This window comes from Argopecten irradians, chromosome 2 (genome assembly GCF_041381155.1).
Source record: "Argopecten irradians isolate NY chromosome 2, Ai_NY, whole genome shotgun sequence".
NCBI classification, from domain to species: domain Eukaryota; kingdom Metazoa; phylum Mollusca; class Bivalvia; order Pectinida; family Pectinidae; genus Argopecten; species Argopecten irradians.
This window is the reverse complement of record NC_091135.1, coordinates 37,661,743-37,688,644: the sequence shown is the minus strand read 5'-3', so window position 1 is coordinate 37,688,644 and position 26,902 is coordinate 37,661,743. Positions and strand designations below refer to the sequence as shown.

At 36.8% G+C, this 26,902-nt stretch overlaps 2 protein-coding genes across 2 annotated transcripts in view; one reads left to right on the top strand and one right to left on the bottom strand.

The window, feature by feature from the left end:
• Positions 1–360: 360 nt before the first annotated feature.
• Positions 361–26,902, bottom strand: part of LOC138315375 (lysosomal protective protein-like) — a 104,080-nt gene continuing 77,538 nt past the window's right edge. Inside the window, exons 12-13 of the mRNA XM_069256355.1 lie at positions 2,552–2,653; positions 361–1,954 (exon numbers count right to left, since the gene is read on the bottom strand). Coding sequence (XP_069112456.1) covers positions 1,868–1,954; positions 2,552–2,653 — 189 coding nt within the window. The 3' untranslated portion in view covers positions 361–1,867. The remainder of the gene's footprint in view (positions 1,955–2,551; positions 2,654–26,902) is intronic.
• Positions 8,655–12,067, top strand: LOC138315373 (lysosomal protective protein-like). Its single transcript, XM_069256350.1, has 4 exons — positions 8,655–8,740; positions 9,028–9,114; positions 9,762–9,863; positions 10,444–12,067. Exons 1-4 carry the CDS (start codon positions 8,705–8,707, stop codon positions 10,528–10,530), a joined length of 312 nt encoding a protein of 103 aa, XP_069112451.1. The 5' UTR covers positions 8,655–8,704; the 3' UTR covers positions 10,531–12,067.

Below are 26,902 nucleotides of genomic sequence, written 5' to 3'. Positions count from 1 at the left end.
GAATATTATTTTTAGAATTTGGTACATGTTCGTATTTGATTTTTTTCAATGTCAGAATTAATTTCTGGACTATCAGAATCTGTTCTTACCGTAAACAAACAAATTCCCGCATGTGATTGATTTTTCGCATACAAATGATAGTGTACATTTTCGTGTGTAGTTATTTTTGTGTGCGGTCAATTCAAAAGCAATGAAATTCTTGTGAGTATAAATACAGTAAAACCATTGCAATCTAAATCGCGAAATAAGAATTAATGGTAAATGTTGTTAGGCTTGAAAATGCGAAAATAAGCCACCACAAAAATAGGTTGTTTTATGGTATATAGTGTATTGTTTAGAACAAGAAAAAAACAACGATAGTTGTATGTAGTACATGTAAATCCATGTTTTATTTTATTATCACATATAGATCGTTCATATTGAAATATCAAACAAGAACCAATATTTATTTTCATGTAAAACTTTTAAGTATTCTAAGGAAAATGCGATAGAATTACATATATTTTCAAGCAAATGCAGAAATTTTGTAGATCACTTGTCTTGTATATTTCAATAGTACTTTTAAATAGTGTACCCGTATACATTGTATTAGCTTTTATGCTGTATACAAATGTACGTATAACAAAATGTACTTGCTGTTATTTGAAGGGGATTAAATTTTTGCAGTCGATACTTTCTCTTTCTGCGGTCTTAATACCAATATATATATTACATTTGTATAGCAAGCCAGATTCTGTATTTAGATCTATGGTGTTGAGAATGAAAAATGGCACAAACAGACTTAATGTAATATAGTCAAAATCATATCAGTTATTGACACACCAACATAGAGTTAAAAAAACAGAGACATATTGTTCTTTATATACAATGATGACACAAAACACAGTTCATACACTCAATATCGTTCATGTGTGCTGTATAAAAGCTGAATTAAGTAGTCACAAAACTGTAACGGCATGAAGGAAAATTTGTCTTAGAACCTAAATAAATATAGCTAATTTCTTCAATGACGTAAACAATAGAATAAAACCTGTTTCATTTTAAAATGGGAAACTAGTTGAGATGTTTTTTTGCATTATGGAATGTAATCATATAAAATATACATTTTATGATTTTTCTAAGTTGCATGTTTGATACATTTTCTTCTAACAAAAGCACACAAAAACGACTCAATCATCACTCAAAACTGGATTTTTCAAAATAAAACACAAGAAAATGAAAGAAAACATGTTAAAAAGACAACATAACATTAAACTTAAAATGAAATATCACATGTGGAAGAGAAATGTACATCGCTAAATATCCCTTGGTCGATTCTGTGTTAAATGGCAAGTACAGTAGTCACAATTGGTAATGTTTTTAATGATACCACAAAAAAAAAATTACAGAAAAAAACAACTTCAATATCAAAACACAAGAGAATATCGATTGTTTTCAAGAAATCTTTAACATATTCTTGGTTAAGTACATGTATCTGATGTTTATTTGTTTATTCTATTCTTCCCTGTGTTTCCAATTGTGTGATCTTTTGAGAATTCTTCACATCCAATACGAAAGTTTCGAGTTCCGATATTCAAAGTAATTTGTTCTTGAAATTAAGAACTCTTATGTGAGCTAAGGGAGTTAATTAATGCATTTACACAGTACTTGAAAATATTTTGGTCATGCTTAATATTTAATTAATACGTGTATATGAATCGTGTTTCAAAAAAAAATCTAAATAATGAAAAATTTATACCTGTAGGTCGTAAAATTAAGTACTTCAAAAAAATATATAAATTTATGGTGTTGCTCTACAGTGAAAGTGTTCATTGGGTCGAATACTGTATCTCTGTTACAGCCTTTTGATGACATATTTTAGCCCTGTTTACTGCAGGGGTGTGTTTTTAAGGAAGCTTGAGAACATCAGCAAAGCTGCTCCTGGTTTGTCAGTAGGCACCATGTGCCCAGCTCCCTAAAACGTAGAGAAAGTGTAATAAAACAAACATTCTGAGCATTACTGAAGTGATATATATGTACATTGCTGATTTCAACAAAACCCGAATATGGTAAAATAACTCATTTTTATTCATAGTGACCTTTCCAGTAGTTTGACCTGAAATTCATTTCTAGCCTGTATCATTTGTTTTTTACCTTATATAACCTAACAATATATAAAAATTTCGACAAAATTCATCAAGTTACCATCTGGAAGTAAAACTTTGCTGAAACAATCTATGTTAAGTAACAGTGGCCTTTGTAGTTGACGTTTTAACCCTAAATTCAAATCAATTAATACATGCATTCTCAAATGCATACAAACATATAGACAGACAGACGTACAGACAGACGGACAAACAGGACAATTACTGTAAGTCCACAGGGGAATGATAATAAATATTAAGGAAGACAAAATGTAAGATATTTTTATAACAAAAAGTTATATTAATCTTATGTTTTGTCTTTTCCGTTTTTCATTTAAAACACATGAATACAAATACTGACAATGCTTTGATGTACATCACATTGACGCACACAGTGAAAAGGGAGCTAACTACCATGTAGAACTTACCCTGACAGTGACTAATGATATGTTTTCCATTTCTTTGACAAAACCTGCGACCTGTTCACCATCGCTTGTCTTTACATGCCAAATACTTCTGTCCTTCACAACCTGTTAAACAAATATCAAAATATATATAAACAATGTATTGCTATAGAATAATTGACTAACAGGGTACTGGTACAATTAGACTCTACTTCACATCCTATGGTCCTAGAAACAGCTTCAGCACTTTGTAGACTAGAAACAAGAGGCCAATGGCCTCGTAGCACAATGGTCCAGTTAATTAATGTTCAATGATTGGTTTTGACTTATATTCTTGATTATCATTTATATGCACTGTTTAAACTAATAATTAATTAGGACAATTCAAATGACCACTGGTATTTGTAATCAATGATATTATTAAAACAATCATACAATTCTCTCAAGACAGATGTCATTTATCAAATGTTAATTTATATATAGATCAACAGCTTTATAAAAAAAATTGATTTGTGCAGAACTGTTCCTCCTCCTCTGATCATTGCTGCTGTTCCTCCTCCTCTGACCATTGCTGCTGTTCCTCCTCCTCCCCCTCCCTCTGACCACTGCTGCTGTTCCTCCTCCTCTGACCACTGCTGCTGTTCCTCCTCCTCCTCCTCCTCCCCCTCTGACCATTGCTGCTGTTCCACCTCCTTCCTCCTCCTCTGACCACTGCTGCTGTTCCTCCTCCTCTGACCATTGCTGCTGTTCCTCCTCCTCTGACCATTGCTGCTGTTCCTCCTCCTCTGACCATTGCTGCTGTTCCTTCCTCCTCCTCCTCCTCTGACCACTGCTGCTGTTCCTCCTCCTCTGACCATTGCTGCTGTTCCTCCTCCTCTGACCATTGCTGCTGTTCCTCCTCCTCTGACCATTGCTGCTGTTCCTCCTCCTCCTCCTCTGACCACTGCTGCTGTTCCTCCTCCTCTGACCACTGCTGCTGTTCCTCCTCCTCTGACCATTGCTGCTGTTCCTCCTCCTCTGACCATTGCTGCTGTTCCTCCTCCTCTGACCATTGCTGCTGTTTCCTCCTTCTCTGACCATTGCTGCTGTTCCTCCCCCTCTGACCACTGCTGCTGTTCCTCCTCCTCTGACCACTGCCGCTGTTCCTCCTCCTCTGACCATTGCTGCTGTTCCTCCTCCTCTGACCATTGCTGCTGTTCCTCCTCCTCTGACCATTGCTGCTGTTCCTCCTCCTCTGACCATTGCTGCTGTTCCTCCTCCTCCTCCTCCTCCTCCTCCTAGTCTGACCATTGCTGCTGTTCCTCCTCCTTCTCCTCCTCTGACCACTGCTACTGTTCCACCTCCTTCTCCTCCTCTGACCTCTGCTGCTGTTCCTCCTCCTCTGACCATTGCTGCTGTTCCTCCTCCTCTGACCTCTGCTGCTGTTCCTCCTCCTCTGACCATTGCTGCTGTTCCTCCTCCTCTGACCTCTGCTGCTGTTCCTCCTCCTCTGACCATTGCTGCTGCTGCTGTTCCTCCTCCTCCTCCTCCTCCTAGTCTGACCATTGCTGCTGTTCCTCCTCCTTCTCCTCCTCTGACCACTGCTACTGTTCCACCTCCTTCTCCTCCTCTGACGTCTGCTGCTGTTCCTCCTCCTCTGACCTCAGCTGCTGTTCCTCCTCCTCTGACCATTGCTGCTGTTCCTCCTCCTCTGACCTCTGCTGCTGTTCCTCCTCCTCTGACCATTGCTGCTGTTCCTCCTCCTCTGACCTCTGCTGCTGTTCCTCCTCCTCTGACCACTGCTGCTGTTCCTCCTCCTCTGACCACTGCTGCTGTTCCTCCTCCTCCCCCTCTGACCACTGCTGCTGTTCCTCCTCCTCTGACCACTGCTGCTGTTCCTCCTCCTCCTCCTCCTCCTCCCCCTCTGACCATTGCTGCTGTTCCTCCTCCTTCTCCTCCTCTGACCACTGCTACTGTTCCACCTCTTTCTCCTCCTCTGACCTCTGCTGCTGTTCCTCCTCCTCTGACCATTGCTGCTATTCCTCCTCCTCTGACCATTGCTGCTGTTCCTCCTCCTCTGACCATTGCTGCTGTTTCCTCCTCCTCTGACCTCTGCTGCTGTTCCTCCTCCACTGACCATTGCTGCTGTTCCTCCTCCTCTGACCATTGCTGCTGTTCCTCCTCCTCTGACCATTGCTGCTGTTCCTCCTCCTCTCCTCCTCCTCCTCCTCCTCCTCCTCCCTCCTCCTCCTCCCCCTCTGACCATTGCTGCTGTTCCTCCTCCTCCTCCCCCCTCTGACAACTGCTGCTGTTCCTCCTCCTCTGACCACTGCTGCTGTTCCTCCTCCTATTACTCCCCCTCTGACCACTGCTACTGTTCCACCTCCTTCTCCTCCTCTGACCTCTGCTGCTGTTCCTCCTCCTCTGACCATTGCTGCTGTTCCTCCTCCTCTGACCATTGCTGCTGTTCCTCCTCCTCTGACCATTGCTGCTGTTCCTCCTCCTCTGACCTCTGCTGCTGTTCCTCCTCCTCTGACCATTGCTGCTGTTCCTCCTCCTCTGACCTCTGCTGCTGTTCCTCCTCCTCTGACCACTGCTGCTGTTCCTCCTCCTCCTCCTCTGACCACTGCTGCTGTTCCTCCTCCTCTGACCATTGCTGCTGTTCCTCCTCCTCTGACCTCTGCTGCTGTTCCTCCTCCTCTGACCTCTGCTGCTGTTCCTCCTCTTACCATTGCTGCTGTTCCTCCTCCTCTGACCTCTGCTGCTGTTCCTCCTCCTCTGACCATTGCTGCTGTTCCTCCTCCTTTGACCTCTGCTGCTGTTCCTCCTCCTCCTCTGACCTCTGCTGCTGTTCCTCCTCTGACCACTGCTGCTGTTCCTCCTCCTCCTCCCTCCTCCTCCTCCCCCTTTGACCATTGCTACTGTTCCACTTTCTTCTCCTCCTCTGACCTCTGCTGCTGTTCCTCCTCCTCTGACCATTGCTGCTGTTCCTCCTCCTTTGACCATTGCTGCTGTTTCCTCCTCCTCTGACCTCTGCTGCTGTTCCTCCTCCTCTGACCATTGCTGCTGTTCCACCTCCTTCTCCTCCTCTGACCTCTGCTGATGTTCCTCTTCCTCTGACCATTGCTGCTGTTCCTCCTCCTCTGACCATTGCTGCTGTTCCTCCTCCTCTGACCACTGCTGCCGTTCCTCCTTCTCTGACCATTGCTGCTGTTCCTCCTCCTCTGACCTCTGCTGCTGTTCCTCCTCCTCTGACCACTGCTGCTGTTCCTCCTCCTCTGACCACTGCTGCTGTTCCTCCTCCTCTGACCATTGCTGCTGTTCCTCCTCCTCTGACCTCTGCTGCTGTTCCTCCTCCTCTGACCATTGCTGCTGTTCCTCCTCCTCTGACCATTGCTGCTGTTCCTCCTCCTCCTCCTTCCCCTCTGACCATTGCTGCTGTTTCTCCTCCTCTGACCATTGCTGCTGTTCCTCCTCCCTCCTCCTCCTCCTCCTCCTCCTAGTCTGACCATTGCTGCTGTTCCTCCTCCTTCTCCTCCTCTGACCACTACTACTGTTCCACATCCTTCTCCTCCTCTCTGACCTCTGCTGCTGTTCCTCCTCCTCTGACCATTGCTGCTGTTCCTCCTCTTATGACCTCTGCTGCTGTTCCTCCTCCTCTGACCATTGCTGCTGTTCCTCCTCCTCCTCCCTCCTCCTCCTAGTCTGACCATTGCTGCTGTTCCTCCTCCTCTGACCATTGCTGTGTTCCTCCTCCTCCTGACCTCTGCTGCTGTTCCTCCTCCTCTATCCATTGCTGCTGCTTCTCCTCCTCCTCCTCCTCCTCCTCCTCCTATGACCATGCTGCTGTTCCTCCTCCTCCTCCTCCCCCTCTGACCATTGCTGCTGTTCCACCTCCTTCTCCTCCTCTGACCTCTGCTGCTGTTCCTCCTCCTCTGACCATTGCTGCTGTTCCTCCTCCTCTGACCTCTGCTGCTGTTCCTCCTCCTCTGACCATTGCTGCTGTTCCCCTCCTTCTCCTCCTCTGACCTCTGCTGCTGTTCCTCCTCCTCTGACCACTGCTGCTGTTCCTCCTCCTCTGACCACTGCTGCTGTTCCTCCTCCTCTGACCACTGCTGCTGTTCCTCCTCCTCTGACCATTGCTGCTGTTCCTCCTCCTCTGACCACTGCTGCTGTTCCCTCCTCCTCTGACCTCTGCTGCTGTTCCTCCTCCTCTGGCCATTGCTGCTGCTTCTCCTCCTCCTCCTCCTCCTCTCTCCTCCTAGTATGACCATGCTGCTGTTCCTCCTCCTTCTCCTCCTCTGACCACTGCTACTGTTCCACCTCCTTCTCCTCCTCTGACCTCTGCTGCTGTTCCTCCTCCTCTGACCATTGCTGCTGTTCCTCCTCCTCTGACCTCTGCTGCTGTTCCTCCTCCTCTGACCATTGCTGCTGTTCCTCCTCCTCCTCCTCCCTCCTAGTCTGACCATTGCTGCTGTTCCTCCTCCTTCTCCTCCTCCTGACCACTGCTACTGTTCCACTCCTTCTCCTCCTCTGACTCTGCTGCTGTTCCTCCTCCTCTGACCTCTGCTGCTGTTCCTCCTCCTCTGACCTCTGCTGCTGTTCCTCCTCCTCTGACCATTGCTGCTGTTCCTCCTCCTCTGACCATCTGCTGCTGTTCCTCCTCCTCCCTTGCTGACCATCTGCTGCTGTTCCTCCCTCCTCTGACCTCTGCTGCTGTTCCTCCTCCTCTGACCACTGCTGCTGTTCCTCCTCCTCCTCCCCCTCTGACCACTGCTGCTGTTCCTCCTCCTCTGACCACTGCTGCTGTTCCTCCTCCTCCCTCCTCCTCCTCCCCCTCTGACCATTGCTGCTGTTCCTCCTCCTTCTCCTCCTCTGACCACTGCTACTGTTCCACTCCTTTCCCTCTGACCTCTGCTTTCTCCTCCTCTGACCATCTGCTGCTGTTCCTCCTCCTCTGACCATTGCTGCTATTCCTCCTCCTCCTCTGACCATTGCTGCCGTTCCTCCTCCTCTGACCATTGCTGCTGTTCCTCCTCCTCTGACCTCTGCTGCTGTTCCTCCTCCACTGACCATTGCTGCTGTTCCTCCTCCTCTGACCATTGCTGCTGTTCCTCCTCCTCTGACCATTGCTGCTGTTCCTCCTCCTCCCCCCCTCTGACCATTGCTGCTGTTCCTCCTCCTCTGACCATTGCTGCTGTTCCTCCTCCTCCTCCCCCTCTGACCACTGCTGCTGTTCCTCCTCCTCTGACCACTGCTGCTGTTCCTCCTCCTCCTCTCCCCCCTGACCATTGCTACTGTTCCACCCCTCCTCTCCTCCTCTGATCTCTGCTGCTGTTCCTCCTCCTCTGACCATTGCTGCTGTTCCTCCTCCTCTGACCATTGCTGCTGTTCCTCCTCCTCTGACCATTGCTGCTGTTCCTCCTCCTCTGACCACTGCTGCTGTTCCTCCTCTCCTCTGACCATTGCTGCTGTTCCTCCTCCTCTGACCTCTGCTGCTGTTCCTCCTCCTCTGACCATTGCTGCTGTTCCTCCTCCTCTGACCATTGCTGCTGTTCCTCCTCCTCTGACCATTGCTGCTGTTCCTCCTCCTCTGACCTCTGCTGCTGTTCCTCCTCCTCTGACCATTGCTGCTGTTCCTCCTCCTCCTCCTCCTAGTCTGACCATTGCTGCTGTTCCTCCTCCTTCTCCTCCTCTGACCACTGCTACTGTTCCACCTCCTTCTCCTCCTCTGACCTCTGCTGCTGTTCCTCCTCCTCTGACCATTGCTGCTGTTCCTCCTCCTCTGACCTCTGCTGCTGTTCCTCCTCCTCTGACCTCTGCTGCTGTTCCTCCTCCTCTGACCATTGCTGCTGTTCCTCCTCCTCCTCCTCCTCCTCCTAGTCTGACCATTGCTGCTGTTCCTCCTCCTTCTCCTCCTCTGACCACTGCTACTGTTCCACCTCCTTCTCCTCCTCTGACCTCTGCTGCTGTTCCTCCTCCTTCTATTGTAGTGGCCACTGTTCCACATCATTAAAAGGCTTATCTTTTTATCTTGCTTTAATCTACAGGACTTCTACATAACCAAAATGTATACTTTATGTTGTGTTTGTATTAATTTAGTTTTTAACGTTAATGTTTTTTGTACTTATCTCTACCCTATTGTGGTTTATTTTCAGTTCTGTTGTTGGTATAGGGTATAAAACTCTGTATAGTTCCATGAGGGAGCAGTATCTCAAAGTCTTGTCACAAAAGGTAAATCATAGTTACTTTATTGATTAATAGCACTGGTATAAACTTTCCTAACCATGTGTTATCTTGTAGTATATAATGATTTCATTTTAAAGTGATAAAGACAAGATAAAAATAAAAAGCAAAACATATTTGATAAGCCTTTAGATTGATATTGTGTTTTACAAACATGATGTCACAGTCAATACCTTCTCCCAAAGGTAGATAACTCTAAATATTCAAATACAGATTTTTTTTTTTCAAATAAGTTTCAAGAGGATTTTCTTTTTTTTTTGTTTAACTTTTTTAAGAAACGTGTGATGGTGTACAATGGTGACGTGGATATGGCCTGTAACTTCCTAGGAGATGAGTGGTTCGTTAACAGTCTCGGACAGAAGGTAATCTTATAAATGTGCTGTGTGAATAAACAAATACGATATTCAACCCAATATTGAATAAGCGCCCAGGGCACTTAAAATATTTGAAAAAATCAGAGATGCTTTTTAATAATAGAACCTGGACTAGCCTTTCCATTAATCATTTTGCAAAATAAATAAATCAGTTTTCATATTTTCTGTCTGCATTTTGCAAGTGACTTTAAGGGGAGGGGTGCTTATAGGAATCCCCGGGTTCTTATTGGGTCGAATACGGTATATAAGTATTGATAGGACCTAAATTCCAGTAGATACTAGATTCTGAATCAATATGTATTAGCATAAGCCCTGCATTTGGGTAGAAGTGAATGAGTGTTTAGAATGACTACCACTAGCCCTCTACCCCTGGACCATAGCTGGGCTTTGTGGCAGCCAAATGATATGCACAATATTCAACCATTTATGGTCCTCAACCATTGGATCAGTATAACATTCCATTTTTACAGGACTGGACTGGTGAATATTTTTTTCTAGTCTGCAGTTACAAAGTACTGAAGCTTTTCTAGGACCATAGGAATGATGTGGAGTATAGTCTAATTGTACCAGTACCCTGTTAGTCAATAAGTTCTATAACAATACGTTGTTTATATATCTGGATATTTGTTTAACAGGTTGTGAAGGACAGAAGTATTTGGCATGTAAAGACAAGCGATGGTGAACAGGTTGCAGGTTTTGTCAAAGTAATGGAAAACATATCATTAGTCACTGTCAGGGTAAGTTCTACAATGTAGTTAGCTCCCTTTTCACTGTGTGCGTCAATGTAATGTAGATCAAAGCATTGTCAGTATTTGTATTCATGTTTTTAAAATGCGACAAAACGAAAAAGACAAAACATAAGATTAATATATAACTTTTTGTTATTAAAAATATTTATCTATTATGGCCTGTTTGTGAGGGCACTATTGCCTCATAGTATTGTCGAGGGATGGAATAGTGCCCGAGCCGAAAATGGGTTTAGTACATCACCCTCAGATGGGACTTGTTTTTATGTCATCATAACAGAAGCACGTCAAAGTGACACGTCGCAATGCTATCTACATTTCCAAACCATATTATTACGTTAAAAGTACAACATATGAATTGTCGCGGAAATCTGTGTTTCTATAAAACGGGATTCAGCTTCATGAAAAAAATACAGGCTAGAAATGAATTTGGGGTCAAACTACTGGAAAGGTCACTATAAAAATGAGTTATTTTTGCCATATTTTGTTTTTGCGGAAATCAGCAGTGAACATATGTATAACTTCAGCAATGCTCAGAATGTTTTTTTATTACACTTTCTCTACGTTTTAGGGAGCTGGGCACATGGTGCCTACTGACAAACCAGGAGCAGCTTTACTGATGTTCTCAAGCTTCCTTAAAAACACACCCCTGCAGTAAACAGGGCTAAAATATGTCATCAAACCGCTGTAACAGAGATACAGTATTCGACCCAATGAACACCTTCACTGTAGAGCAACACCATAATTTTTTTGCAAGTACTTAATTTTACAATTTGCAGGTATAAATCTTTCTTTGTCACGTTATTTATCGGATAAATATAAACCTGTGACTTTTTTTTGAAACACAATTCATATACACGTATTAAATTAAATATTAATATAATTAAAGCATGACAAAATATTTTCAAGTACTGTGTAAGTGCATTAATTACCTCCCTTAGCTCACATTTCAAGAAGAAATTACTTTGAGTATATAACTCGAAACTTTTGTATTGGATGTGATAATTCTCAAAAGATCGCACCATTGGAAACACAGGGAAGAATAAAATAAACAAATAAACATCAGATACATGTACTTAACCAAGAATATGTTAAAGATTTTGTGAAACCAATTGATATTCTCTTGTGTTTTGATATTGAAGTGGTGGTTTTTTCTGTAATTTTTTTTTTGTGATATCATTGAAAACATTACCAAATTGTGACTACTGTACTTGCCATTTTAACAAAGAATCGACCAAGGAATACATAGCGATGTACATTTCTCTTCCACATGTGATATTTCATTTTAAGTTTAATGTTATGTTGTCCTTTTAACATGTTTTCTTTCATTTTCTTGTGTTTTATTTTGAAAAGTCCAGTTTTGATGATCGAGTCGTTTTTGTGTGTTTTTGTTAGAAGGAAATGTACGTTTTATTTCATTTGCATAAACATGCAACTCAGAAATCATAAAATGTATATTTTATATGATTACATTCCACAATTCAAACAAACATCTCAACTAGTTTTCCATTTTAAAATGAAACAGGTTGATTCTATTTTTTACGTCATTGAAGAAATTAGCTATATTTATTTAGGTTCTAAGACAAATTTTCCTTCATGCCGTTACAGTTTTGTGACTACTTAATTCAGCTTTTATACAGCACACATGAACGATATTGAGTGTATGAACTGTGTTTTGTGTCATCATTGTATATAAAGAACAATATGTCTCTGTTTTTTTTAACTCTATGTTGGTGTGTCAATAACTGATATGATTTTGACTATATTACATTAAGTCTGTTTGTGCCATTTTTCATTCTCAACACCATAGATCTAAATACAGAATCTGGCTTGCTATACAAATGTAATATATATATTGGTATTAAGACCGCAGAAAGAGAAAGTATCGACTGCAAAAATTTAATCCCCTTCAAATAACAGCAAGTACATTTTGTTATACGTACATTTGTATACAGTATAAAAGCTAATACAATGTATACGGGTACACTATTTAAAAGTACTATTGAAATATACAAGACAAGTGATCTACAAAATTTCTGCATTTGCTTGAAAATATATGTAATTCTATCGCATTTTCCTTAGAATACTTAAAAGTTTTACATGAAAATAAATATTGGTTCTTGTTTGATATTTCAATATGAACGATCTATATGTGATAATAAAATAAAACATGGATTTACATGTACTACATACAACTATCGTTGTTTTTTTCTTGTTCTAACAATACACTATATACCATAAAACAACCTATTTTTGTGGTGGCTTATTTTCGCATTTTCAAGCCTAACAACATTTACCATTAATTCTTATTTCGCGATTTAGATTGCAATGGTTTTACTGTATTTATACTCACAAGAATTTCATTGCTTTTGAATTGACCGCACACAAAAATAACTACACACGAAAATGTACACTATCATTTGTATGCGAAAAATCAATCACATGCGGGAATTTGTTTGTTTACGGTAAGAACAGATTCTGATAGTCCAGAAATTAATTCTGACATTGAAAAAAATCAAATACGAACATGTACCAAATTCTAAAAATAATATTCAATCGCAGCTATATGGAAGTGCACAGCTCAACCAGCTGCAATATTGTAGCTCAAAAGACTTTTTGACCGGTAATGTTGTCTTTAGAAAGGTATAGTAGGCCGGGTACGTATATTCGTTCTACAGCTCAACATGCATATCCCATTAGTTTTACTGCTTACATCCATCTATATGAGAATTATCTATACTTAGACTAGTCCGCTAAACCTGCCTATATCATTAGGCTTTTTTATTTATTTTTTTTTTGTATCAGGCAAAAAAAAGCCTAATAATATCGGCAGGTTTAGCGGGCTATACTTAGACCTACAATGCAATGTATACAGTTTGCGTAAGTATCATTTGTGAACAAGACCCTTCCTAAACAGTTACCTTTATTTATATTAGTCTCTGTTTATGTAATCATGCATATACGGTACATGTCCCGTTAAAAATATTGAAGGCTTTTCAAACACTACTACAACAGATGCGTTTTGTATACGCAACAGTTTTGCGGAGAACGGAGGCTAGGTTAGTCATGAATTGCTCACTTTATAATTATAATGACATATTATGATAACCTTTGCAACAGTCACGAACTTAAAACATTAAAGCTCACCAGAAATGTTCGCATGTCAGTATGCAATGGCGCAACTTTGGTAAGCTAAAAGAGAGGGCCAATTGAGTTCGCTTCAATATCAAACCAGTCTGGTCCAGGGCATTTTCCTTATAAAAAGGATCGGAGGGGGAGACATACCAATTGTTGCAGAAGATCCAGTGAAGGTCTAAACAACATAAGAGATGGGAAAATTATGATAAAGATACGTACGGTTTGATAAATTAGCAGTGTCGTCAATGGATTCTGTATACTAGTAACTACACATGTAGTCAATGGAAAGGATGATCAGCGGACACATTCGTCAATTACTGAAATAGTTCTTAGTCCGTACATACGATCTTGTAACGATTGAAGGCAAAATGACATAAGGAATAACAATTAAAATATGTGAAATTTTCTAGTTATGATGTTTTTAATCTCGTATAAATGTATGTTGAGGAAAAGTAGATGTAGAACTCCAACGCAGATTCAGTGAATGGTACGATACGTTTATTGGAGTCTTAGGAATCGACCTGTACAGAGATTATTGGCGAGTTAATATAGCAGTACATCAGGATAACATATGTCAATATTTGGGTATGAAAGCCAATACCTGGACCAGATGACCCAACGTAGTTGCTGTATTACATAGGGAAACATGGTTACTCATTAGAACTTACCATGTATCATAATTAATAACATGGCTAGGTAATTAGTAGTTATACAATGACCCTAACAGAAGTTGGTTTCCACTAGACTTTACATGCACGTACATATACTATTGTAAATATGAAACACATGTGCTTGACCTACACAGTGTAACATACCCCGTACGTGAAAGATATATGTGGATAATTATATATTAGTCCAAATTTCAAACTCTAAAATTCTTATCATTTATATGTATTATACTACATTCGTCGCCATGTTATACATTATATCAAATTAGAAATAATTTGATATAATAAATTATAAAATTTCTAAAATTCTTATCATTTATATGCATGTACATTCATACAATGAAAATTTACAGTTAAGTTAAAAATGAAAGTAAGACACTTTCAAATAATTTTCAATATTTTGATTGAAAATAAAATATATATAAAGAAAGTGAAATTATTGATATGAATGTTGCTTGAAAAGAATGTATATAAAGCATAATAAGTATAGTATGTAAAACATAGAGTTCCGAATAGATTATTAAAAACACAGTATTCAAAATATAACTTTAAAATGTCCAACGTAGATATAGAAATGTTTATAAATATGCCGTCGTGTGATGAAAAGTTAATGAGTGCTGAAAACGATGTACAACCATCTTGAATCCAACGGTGATTTCTTGCACAATAAGGCTAAGAATTATTTAAGATGAGAGTTCCGTGTAAAAATTGTAGAATATAAGTTAAACTAAGTGTAATGAGTCCTCTCCGGAGATGAAAATATAAAACACGTTTTCCCTGGCATTAGACTGCATCAGATATTTCCAAATCCGTTGAGCACTTCGAAGAGATATGTTGACGTGGAAGGTGTTGTGTTGACTTCATCGGAAAAGGAGATTCATTCAATTTTCCCGGCATTAGACTGCTTCGGGTATTTCCAAATCCGTTGATGATAATTGTGTTGACGTGGAAAGGTGTAGTGTTGACTTCTTTGGATAAGGAGACTTTAGACAAACATTCCGGCATTAGACTGCATCGGCTCCTCCCTATCCGTTGAATATGTAGGTGGTTTTTTTTGTGTGAATGTTTATGTCTTCAAGCACAGAGATATAATTGAAAATTTGCGTGAAATAACACGTCACTATCTCTGACTCTGACATAGCCTGGCATAGTCCTTAAAACAATTTTCACCTGGTGTTTAATCACTTCAGGGGACTATCCAGAAAATATACGTATGTTGAAATAATAGATATTAAGTTTCTTTTGTGGAGATATATATATTAACGGGAACTCCAATGATAGAATGAAGACGGCATACACAAACAAGTCAAATATAAACGAAGACAAAATAAAGTCAGAATTATGATGGGCTACTGATCCACTTCTACCACTGGCGGCGGCATTATAGTTGACAGGCGTGGATACATTAACACTTCCGTCGCATGGGGTCGAGGTCATATTTCGATTGGATTATGGCTGATTCTCAATTCTTTTGCGTATCAAAGGCGACAAGTTTTAAAGATTAGACTTTTCACTCTTTTTCTTATAAATAATTGTACCAATCACAAATATATTACTAAGAATATCATGGCATCACCAGAAATGTAGAAAAACTATATAGAAAAATGAAAGATAATAAAATAATCGCTCAATAACATTGTACGTATCAATCATTAGTTGTAATTTTCTGTAGATTTGCCTAGGGGATAGTTGGAGATATTTTATTTAATATATCTATAACTATCAAGCTGTTGTTATTTAGAGTTTGTGGGGAAAAAAACCAAAGGGATATATATTATAATGTAGTAAGCAGCCAACAAATGCATAAAAAAACTATCATGAGCTTGTGGGTTATATGTATTAACTGCTGTTAATTTTTGTACAATATAAAACTTACTAATACTAGGAGTTTTACTATATAAACTATGTGTAAATATCATCCACCTAAAGGAGTTTTACTATATAAACTATATGTAAATATCATCCACCTAAAGGAGTTTTACTATATAAACTATATGAAATATCATCCAGCTAAAGGAGTTTTTTTCAATATAAACTATGTGTAAATATCATCCACCTAAAGGCGTTTACCTGTAAATATCATCCAGCTAAAGGAGTTTTATTATATAAACTATGTGTAAATATCATCCATCTAAAGGCGTTTCCCTATATCTTCTTTATTTGAATATCATCCAGCTAAAGGCGTTTTACTATATAAACTATCATCCAGCAAAGGATTTTACTATATAAACTATATGTAAATATCATCCACTAAAGGAGTTTTACTATATAAACTATATGTAAATATCATCCAGCAAAGGAGTTTTACTTTAACTATATAAACTATATGTAAATATCATCATCTGCTAAGGGAGTTATACTATATAAACTATGTGTAAATATCATCCAACTTAAGGCGTTTTACCTGTAAATATCATCCAGCTAAAGGAGTTTTACTATATAAACTATAAAATGTGTAAATATCATCCTCCTAAAGGCGTTTTACTATATAAACTATATGTAAATATCATCCTGCTAAGGGAGTTTTACTATATAAACTATGTGTAAATATCATCCACCTAAAGGCGTTTTTACTTGTAAATATCATCCAGCTAAAGGAGTTTTTCAATATAAACTATATGTAAATATCATCCACCTAAGGGGTTTCCTATATATCTATATGTAAATATCATCCACTCTAAAGGAGTTTTACTATATAAACTATATGTAAATATCATCCTCTAAGGAGTTTTACTATAAAAATTGTAAATATCATCCACTAAAGGAGTTTTACTATAAACTATATGTAAATATATCCTGCTAAGGAGTTTTACTATATAAACTATGTAATATACCCTAAAGGGAGTTTTACTATATAAACTATATGTAAATATTCCATCCACCTAAAGGAGTTTTACTTTGTGTAAATATCATCCTATTTATAAAACTATATGTAAATATCATCCACCTAAAGGAGTATAAACTATTCCACCTAAAGGGTATAAAACTATATATAAATATCATCCACCTAAAGGAGTTTTACAATATAAACTATATGTAAATATTATCCACCTAAAGGAGTTTTACTATATAAACTATATGTAAATATTATCCACCTAAAGGAGTTTTACTATATAAACTATATGTAAATATTATCCACCTAAAGGAGTTTTACTATATAAACTATATGTAAATATTATCCACCTAAAGGAGTTTTACTATATATAATATAAATATCATCCACCTAAAGGAGTTTTACTATATAAACTATATGTAAATATCATCCACCTAAAGGAGTTTTACTATATAAACTATATGTAAATATTATCCACCTAAAGGAGTTTTACTATATATAAACTATATGTAAATATATCCACCTAAAGGAGTTTTACTATAATAAACTATATGTAAATATCATCCACCTAAAGGAGTTTTACTATATAAACTATATGTAAATATTATCCACCTAAAGGAGTTTTACTATATAAACTATATATAAATATCATCCACCTAAAGGAGTTTTACTATATAAACTATATGTAAATATCATCCACCTAAAGGAGTTTTACTATATAAACTATATGTAAATATCATCCACCTAAAGGAGTTTTACTATATAAACTATATGTAAATATCATCCACCTAAAGGAGTTTTACTATATAAACTATATGTAAATATTATCCACCTAAAGGAGTTTTATATAAACTATATGTAAATAAAAGGCGTTTTACTATATTTATATGTAAATATCATCCACCTAAAGGAGTTTTACTATATAAACTATATGTAAATATCATCCACCTAAAGGAGTTTTACTATATAAACTATATGTAAATATCATCCACCTAAAGGAGTTTTACTATATAAACTATATGTAAATATCATCCACCTAAAGGAGTTTTACTATATAAACTATATGTAAATATCATCCACCTAAAGGAGTTTTACTATATAAACTATATGTAAATATTATCCACCTAAAGGAGTTTTACTATATAAACTATATATAAATATCATCCACCTAAAGGAGTTTTACTATATAAACTATGTGTAAATATCATCCAGCTAAAGGAGTTGATTATTAGGGATTTCCATTCAGGATGGAAATCCCTATTGTTATTGTTCTGTTTTTTCTTATTTGTCTTATTATTTCCACGAAACCTTCTTAACACTTTTTCTTATGCAGTCTCGTAAATACATTCTATACCGTTGGTTTCAGTAACTAGTAAGTAACTTAAATCATGGTCAAAAGGACGCAATTCGAGATGATCTAGTCGACCGGTCGCGATCGTTATTTTCATGAGCCAATATTTCTGCCATTTTGTATGATATGACATTGAAACTCAAAATTGTTATAGACATCGTTCCATAGTATATGCCTACATGAATGTGCGACAAATGGCCATTAAACACCAAATTGTAAATTCGCTGAGATCCCGTGAAAATCATTCAAAGGCACGGACGAACATGTGTGAAGCTCTATATGCAGCCGTAACAAGACATATTTATGTAGTATATTAGTTCTTGTCTTCACGCTTTATGTATGTTAAGATGAGAGCTTTTGTGAAAAATGTGTAAAATGACCGACAAACTTGTCGATTTAGCTACCTACTGGGTCTAGACAGTGCCCATAATTGTGGCTTAGTTGATGTTGTCTATTAAAGGTTTCTAAGTTTAAAAATATTATTTAAATTGCACTTTAATGGAACTGATGCAATAAAATCATCTGAATGGATCACTACCTGTCGTGTCTCTGGGCTTTCAAACTTTCAACTTTATTACTAGTCTCTTTACAAAATACATTGTGTAGAGAAACATATTTACAACATTCAACAAACGCAACATAGATGAAAGACAAATTATATAACTTTATGTTTCTGAAACATACATGTGCATTGAACGGATCACTGCCTAAGATGGCATATTGAAATATACTTTATCTTTAGATTCAATCTCAATATTTTGTGTGATTCATGTATATGTATATGTTATGTTTGTTTTATATGTGATCATGAACGCGTTACACTGCGCGTCCAAGTGGCGGCCAGATCTAACAACATTCATAGAACGATGTATATGTTAATATTATGAAAACGTGAAAGCACATCTGTATTCAATTTTTTGTCCTTTTGCAGTCTCGTAAATGCATTCTACTATAGTATATCTGTGGTTTCATTAACTAGTAAGTGAGTTAAATCATGGTCAAAAGGACGCAATTCGAGATGATCTCGCCGACCGGTCGCAATCGTATTTAACTTTGATGATTTTTTTGAACTTTGTCTGTTAAAGGATAAAATCAACTGAATGGATCACTACCTGTCGTGTCTCTGGACTTTCAAACTTCAAACTTTATTATTAGTCAATTTTCAAAAAAAAAAACTGTGTACAGAAACATATTTACAACATTCAACAAATGCAACATAGATAGAGGACAAATTACAATGTACATGTATATAACTTTTTGTGAATCATACATGTGCATTGAACGGATCACTGCCTAAGATGGGGTAATAAGATATACTATATCTTTAAATGAAACCTCAACATTTTGTGTGATTTATGTGAAATGAAGCCGCCACTTTTGTACAAACAAGTTCTGAATATATTTTATATGTGGTTATTAACACGTAACACTGCGCGTCTCGGTAGCGGCTAGATCTAACAGCATTCAAACAACGATGTACATGTATATGTTAATATCATGAACATTTTTGTCCTTATGCAATTCTATACCTTTGGTTTCAGTAACTAGTAAGTAAGTTAAATGATGGTCAAAAAGACGCAACTCGAGATGATCTTGGCAATTGAATTGTCAATTTCATGAGCCAATATCTCTGCCACTTTGTATGATATGACATTGAAACAAAAATGTTCTAAACATCGTTCCATAGTATATACCTACATGCATGTGCAAAAAATGACCATCATACGCCAAATTGTAAATGCGCTGAGATCCCGTGAAAATCCTGAAGCTTTATAGGCATTCGATACAAAACAGCATTTATGCACCATTAGTTCTTGTCTTTATGCTTTATGTATGTTTAGATGAGAGTATACGTGAAAAGGTCACTTTATAATTATTGATACCATTGTAAAAATGTAAAATAAAATAGCAGACCACAACTAAGCTTCATGGTCGGACCGTGTGTATTTATTCTTCTGCACTGAAGTGGAAAATATCATCACTTGTAGGCAGTAAATATACCGCAAAAATAAATTTTGAACACTTATTTGACTTTGTAAAATTAAACTCTTTGCATTGTAAATATTGCAATTCTCAAAATGTTGGTAACTATTGGTGGTGAATAACATATTAAAAGCTCTTCTTGTTTCATGAGTATGAAACTTACGACACATATAACTTGAACTATGTTGTGCTCTTGGGGCAAGATTTGACCATTGTGACCTTGAATTCATGTCAACGTAATTCGATTGTAAGCGTATACATTTATACCATACATGAGCTCAGCTGATGTTTCAAAGGAATTGTGTTAATGTAAAATGATATTTCAGCATATAATTCAACATTTTACTACCGTGACCTTCAAGAGTGATTTACGTCATACAATAAAAACTTATTTTGACATGCGGCAATCGGTCTTTGATGTAAAGATGTTCTACAACAATTGTACTGATGTAGCATATGTGACTTGTATGACCTTGACTATAATTTTAATTTTAATCTTAATTCATGCAGGCACACATGTATGCCATAGGTGTTTGAAATATGAAATCTGTATAATCGAGTTTGATGACGTAACAGAGTCACAAAGTTTTGGCGTAAAACTGTTGAAGATATCTGTCCATGCTATGTCTATGCAAAATTCAAGCATTCAAGCATGTATGTTAAGTATTAAAGGCGCTGAAATCTTGTGCATTTTTGGCGGGAAAATGGCAAAATCGCAGTTTTCCAAGGTCTATATCTCCGCCATTTTGGTTCCGATGAACTTGAAACTTTTCATTATATATTTCTGAGAGCATGCCCTTTCAAATCTATCTTTCAAAACTTTTCTGTGGCAATTTTCGCTTTTGGCATTTGTTTGACCCCGTAGCGAGCTCTTGACCTTGACATAATCTCTGATAACATGTGATGAACAAAAATCGCGCTTTGTCACGATCTACCTTAATGCCAAAACGGGGACAACGTACAGCGTACGGTTATGAAGTAAGGAACGTTTAAAATTTGGTCGAAAAAAAGTAGTTTTTTACGTCTGTGGCCTTGACCTTGAACATTTTTTTGTGAAAAATCGAACGTACGTTTCAAGATCTAATGTACCTACATAATGTGTCAAAAGTTGAGCGTCGTACTGTGTGTCGTTCGTGAGACATCCTGCTAACAAGATTTGTGGAAATAAGAAAAAAAAGGAATAATAACTCGATTTGATCTCGATCAAAACACTGGATTTCCACCTATGTAATGATATAAGTAATGTTAGCGAACAGACGATTGCTTTAGAACATAAAAATCATGACACTATGTCAATGTCTACATTTACAAAAAATCAACACCCTTCACTAAATGATAAAGGCCCTACGAGCTCACTAAGTACGGAAAAAAATAAGGAAATGGGACAAATTGCCATATTTGGAGAGCTATATTTCCGTCATTTTGCTAATATAGCCCCTTTAAAATCCATACATTTTGAAGACAAAAGTTCATACAACATAGGTATGAAAAATCAACACTGTACATACTTTTTTTCTTATTTCCACAAATCTTGTTAGCAAGGATATCTCACGAACGGAATAAGGTACGACGCTAAACTTCGGACACGTTATGAATGAATCTTGAAATGTACGTTCGATTTTTTTACAAAAATGTTCAAGGTCAAGGTCACAGACGTAAAAAAACTATTTTTTTCGAACAAACTTTAAGCGTTTCATAACTTCATAACCGTACGCTGTTCAGGTTGTGCGTTTCATTATTTAGGTTGATTGCGATGTTGAACGTTTTTTTTTCTTACTACATGTTATCAGAGATTATGTCTAGGTCTAGAGTTCGCTAGAGGGTCAAATGAGGTCAAACAAAAGTCAAAAAATGAACTTTACCATAGAAATGTTTTGAAGAGCGCACATGAAAGGACATTTCTTAAGCACATAAAATGACCAATTTCAAGGCCATATTATTCAAAATGGCGGAGTTCTTTCATGTGCGCTCTTCAAAAATCAAATTCTATGGTAAAGTTCATTTTTGACTTTTTGTTTGACCTCATTTGACCCTCTAGCGAACTCTAGACCTAGACATAATCTCTGATAACATGTAGTAAGAAAAAAAACGTTCAACATCGCAATCAACCTAAATAATGAAACGCACAACCTGAACAGCGTACGGTTATGAAGTTATGAACGCTAAAGTTTGTTCGAAAAAAATAGTTTTTTACGTCTGTGACCTTGACCTTGAACATTTTTGTAAAAAAAATCGAACGTACATTTCAAGATTCATAACGTGTCCGAAGTTAGCGTCGTACCTTATTCCGTTCGTGAGATTTCCTGCTAACAAGATTTTGTGGAAATAAGAAAAAAAAAAAGAATAACTAGATTTGATCGCGATCAAAACACGGGATTTCCACCTATGTAATGATATAAGTAATGTTAGAGTTTATGACGGAAATATAGCTCTCCAAATATGGCAATTTGTCCCATTTCCTTATTTTTTTCCGTACTTAGTGAGCTCGTAGGGCCTTTATCATTTAGTGAAGGGTGTTGATTTTTTGTAAATGTAGACATTGACATAGTGTCATGATTTTTTTTGTTCTAAAGCAATCGTCTGTTCGCTAACATTACTTATATCATTACATAGGTGGAAATCCAGTGTTTTGATCGAGATCAAATCGAGTTATTATTCCTTTTTTTTCTTATTTCCACAAATCTTGTTAGCAGGATGTCTCACGAACGACACACAGTACGACGCTCAACTTTTGACACATTATGTAGGTACATTAGATCTTGAAACGTACGTTCGATTTTTCACAAAAAAAATGTTCAAGGTCAAGGCCACAGGCGTAAAAAACTACTTTTTTTCGACCAAATTTTAAACGTTCCTTACTTCATAACCGTACGCTGTACGTTGTCGTTGTCCCCGTTTTGTCATTAAGGTAGATCGTGACAAAGCGCGATTTTTGTTCATCACATGTTATCAGAGATTATGTCAAGGTCAAGAGCTCGCTACGGGGTCAAACAAATGCCAAAAGCGAAAATTGCCACAGAAAAGTTTTGAAAGATAGATTTGAAAGGGCATGCTCTCAGAAATATATAATGAAAAGTTTCAAGTTCATCGGAACCAAAATGGCGGAGATATAGACCTTCGAAAACTGCGATTTTGCCATTTTCCCGCCAAAAATGCACAAGATTTCAGCGCCTTTAATACTTAACATACATGCTTGAATGCTTGAATTTTGCATAGACATAGCATGGACAGATATCTTCAACAGTTTTACGCCAAAACTTTGTGACTCTGTTACGTCATCAAACTCGATTATACAGATTTCATATTTCAAACACCTATGGCATACATGTGTGCCTGCATGAATTAAGATTAAAATTAAAATTATAGTCAAGGTCATACAAGTCACATATGCTACATCAGTACAATTGTTGTAGAACATCTTTACATCAAAGACCGATTGCCGCATGTCAAAATGAGTTTTTATTGTATGACGTAAATCACTCTTGAAGGTCACGGTAGTAAAATGTTGAATTATATGCTGAAATATCATTTTACATTAACACAATTCCTTTGAAACATCAGCTGAGCTCATGTATGGTATAAATGTATACGCTTACAATCGAATTACGTTGACATGAATTCAAGGTCACAATGGTCAAATCTTGCCCCAAGAGCACAACATAGTTCAAGTTATATGTGTCGTAAGTTTCATACTCATGAAACAAGAAGAGCTTTTAATATGTTATTCACCACCAATAGTTACCAACATTTTGAGAATTGCAATATTTACAATGCAAAGAGTTTAATTTTACAAAGTCAAATAAGTGTTCAAAATTTATTTTTGCGGTATATTTACTGCCTACAAGTGATGATATTTTCCACTTCAGTGCAGAAGAATAAATACACACACGGTCCGACCATGAAGCTTAGTTGTGGTCTGCTATTTTATTTTACATTTTTACAATGGTATCAATAATTATAAAGTGACCTTTTCACGTATACTCTCATCTAAACATACATAAAGCATAAAGACAAGAACTAATGGTGCATAAATGCTGTGTTGTAACGAATGCCTATAAAGCTTCATGATTTTCACGGGATCTCAGCGCATTTACAATTTGGCGTATGATGGTCATTTTTTGCACATGCATGTAGGTATATACTATGGAACGATGTTTAGAACATTTTTGTTTCAATGTCATATCATACAAAGTGGCAGAGATATTGGCTCATGAAATTGACAATTCAATTGCCAAGATCATCTCGAGTTGCGTCTTTTTGACCATCATTTAACTTACTTACTAGTTACTGAAACCAAAGGTATAGAATTGCATAAGGACAAAAATGTTCATGATATTAACATATACATGTACATCGTTGTTTGAATGCTGTTAGATCTAGCCGCTACCGAGACGCGCAGTGTTACGTGTTAATAACCACATATAAAATATATTCAGAACTTGTTTGTACAAAAGTGGCGGCTTCATTTCACATAAATCACACAAAATGTTGAGGTTTCATTTAAAGATATAGTATATCTTATTACCCCATCTTAGGCAGTGATCCGTTCAATGCACATGTATGATTCACAAAAAGTTATATACATGTACATTGTAATTTGTCCTCTATCTATGTTGCATTTGTTGAATGTTGTAAATATGTTTCTGTACACAGTTTTTTTTTGAAAATTGACTAATAATAAAGTTTGAAGTTTGAAAGTCCAGAGACACGACAGGTAGTGATCCATTCAGTTGATTTTATCCTTTAACAGACAAAGTTCAAAAAAATCATCAAAGTTAATACGATTGCGACCGGTCGGCGAGATCATCTCGAATTGCGTCCTTTTGACCATGATTTAACTCACTTACTAGTTAATGAAACCACAGATATACTATAGTAGAATGCATTTACGAGACTGCAAAAGGACAAAAAATTGAATACAGATGTGCTTTCACGTTTTCATAATATTAACATATACATCGTTCTATGAATGTTGTTAGATCTGGCCGCCACTTGGACGCGCAGTGTAACGCGTTCATGATCACATATAAAACAAACATAACATATACATATACATGAATCACACAAAATATTGAGATTGAATCTAAAGATAAAGTATATTTCAATATGCCATCTTAGGCAGTGATCCGTTCAATGCACATGTATGTTTCAGAAACATAAAGTTATATAATTTGTCTTTCATCTATGTTGCGTTTGTTGAATGTTGTAAATATGTTTCTCTACACAATGTATTTTGTAAAGAGACTAGTAATAAAGTTGAAAGTTTGAAAGCCCAGAGACACGACAGGTAGTGATCCATTCAGATGATTTTATTGCATCAGTTCCATTAAAGTGCAATTTAAATAATATTTTTAAACTTAGAAACCTTTAATAGACAACATCAACTAAGCCACAATTATGGGCACTGTCTAGACCCAGTAGGTAGCTAAATCGACAAGTTTGTCGGTCATTTTACACATTTTTCACAAAAGCTCTCATCTTAACATACATAAAGCGTGAAGACAAGAACTAATATACTACATAAATATGTCTTGTTACGGCTGCATATAGAGCTTCACACATGTTCGTCCGTGCCTTTGAATGATTTTCACGGGATCTCAGCGAATTTACAATTTGGTGTTTAATGGCCATTTGTCGCACATTCATGTAGGCATATACTACGGAACGATGTCTATAACAATTTTGAGTTTCAATGTCATATCATACAAAATGGCAGAAATATTGGCTCATGAAAATAACGATCGCGACCGGTCGACTAGATCATCTCGAATTGCGTCCTTTTGACCATGATTTAAGTTACTTACTAGTTACTGAAACCAACGGTATAGAATGTATTTACGAGACTGCATAAGAAAAAGTGTTAAGAAGGTTTCGTGGAAATAATAAGACAAATAAGAAAAAACAGAACAATAACAATAGGGATTTCCATCCTGAATGGAAATCCCTAATAATCAACTCCTTTAGCTGGATGATATTTACACATAGTTTATATAGTAAAACTCCTTTAGGTGGATGATATTTATATATAGTTTATATATATAAAACTCCTTTAGGTGGATGATATTAATATATAGTTTATATAGTAAAACTCCTTTAGGTGGATGATATTTACATATAGTTTATATAGTAAAAACTCCTTTAGGTGGATGATATTTACATATAGTTTATATAGTAAAACTCCTTTAGGTGGATGATATTTACATATAGTTTATATAGTAAAACTCCTTTAGGTGGATGATATTTACATATAGTTTATATAGTAAAACTCCTTTAGGTGGATGATATTTACATATAGTTTATATAGTAAAACTCCTTTAGGTGGATAATATTTACATATAGTTTATATAGTAAAACTCCTTTAGGTGGATGATATTTACATATAGTTTATATATAAGTAAAACTCCTTTAGGTGGATGATATTTACATATAGTTTATATAGTAAAACTCCTTTAGGTGGATATATTTACATATAGTTTATATAGTAAAACTCCTTTAGGTGGATGATATTTACATATAGTTTATATAGTAAAAACTCCTTTAGGTGGATGATATTTACATATAGTTTATATAAAACTCCCTTTAGGATGGATAATATTGTATATATAGTTTATAAGTAAAACTCCTTTAGGTGGATGAATATTTACATATAGTTTATATAGTAAAACTCCTTTAGGTGGATGATATTTACATATAGTTTATATAGTAAAACTCCTTTAGGTGGATAATATTTACATATAGTTATATATAGTAAAACTCCTTTAGGTGGATATATTACATTTACATAGGTAGGTGGATAATATTTACATATAGTTTATATAGTAAAATCTCCTTTAGGTGGATAATATTTACATATAGTTTATATAGTAAAACTCCTTTAGGTGGATGATATTTATAAATAGTTTATATATAAAAACTCCTTACATATAGTTTTACATATAGTATAAAAACTCCTTTAGGTGGATAATATTTACATATAGTTTATATAGTAAAACTCCTTTAGGTGGATGATATTTACATATAGTTTATATAGTAAAACTCCTTTAGGTGGATATATTTT

What these genes read in the sequence shown, in the direction of transcription:
- LOC138315373 (XM_069256350.1), top strand. Translation starts at nt 8,705, where the DNA reads ATGAGGGAGCAGTATCTCAAAGTCTTGTCACAAAAG. An exon ending in TTAACAGTCTCGGACAGAAG is followed by an intron (nt 9,115 to 9,761) that starts GTAATCTTATAA and finishes TTTGTTTAACAG; the next exon opens with GTTGTGAAGGACAGAAGTAT. An exon ending in TATCATTAGTCACTGTCAGG is followed by an intron (nt 9,864 to 10,443) that starts GTAAGTTCTACA and finishes TCTACGTTTTAG; the next exon opens with GGAGCTGGGCACATGGTGCC.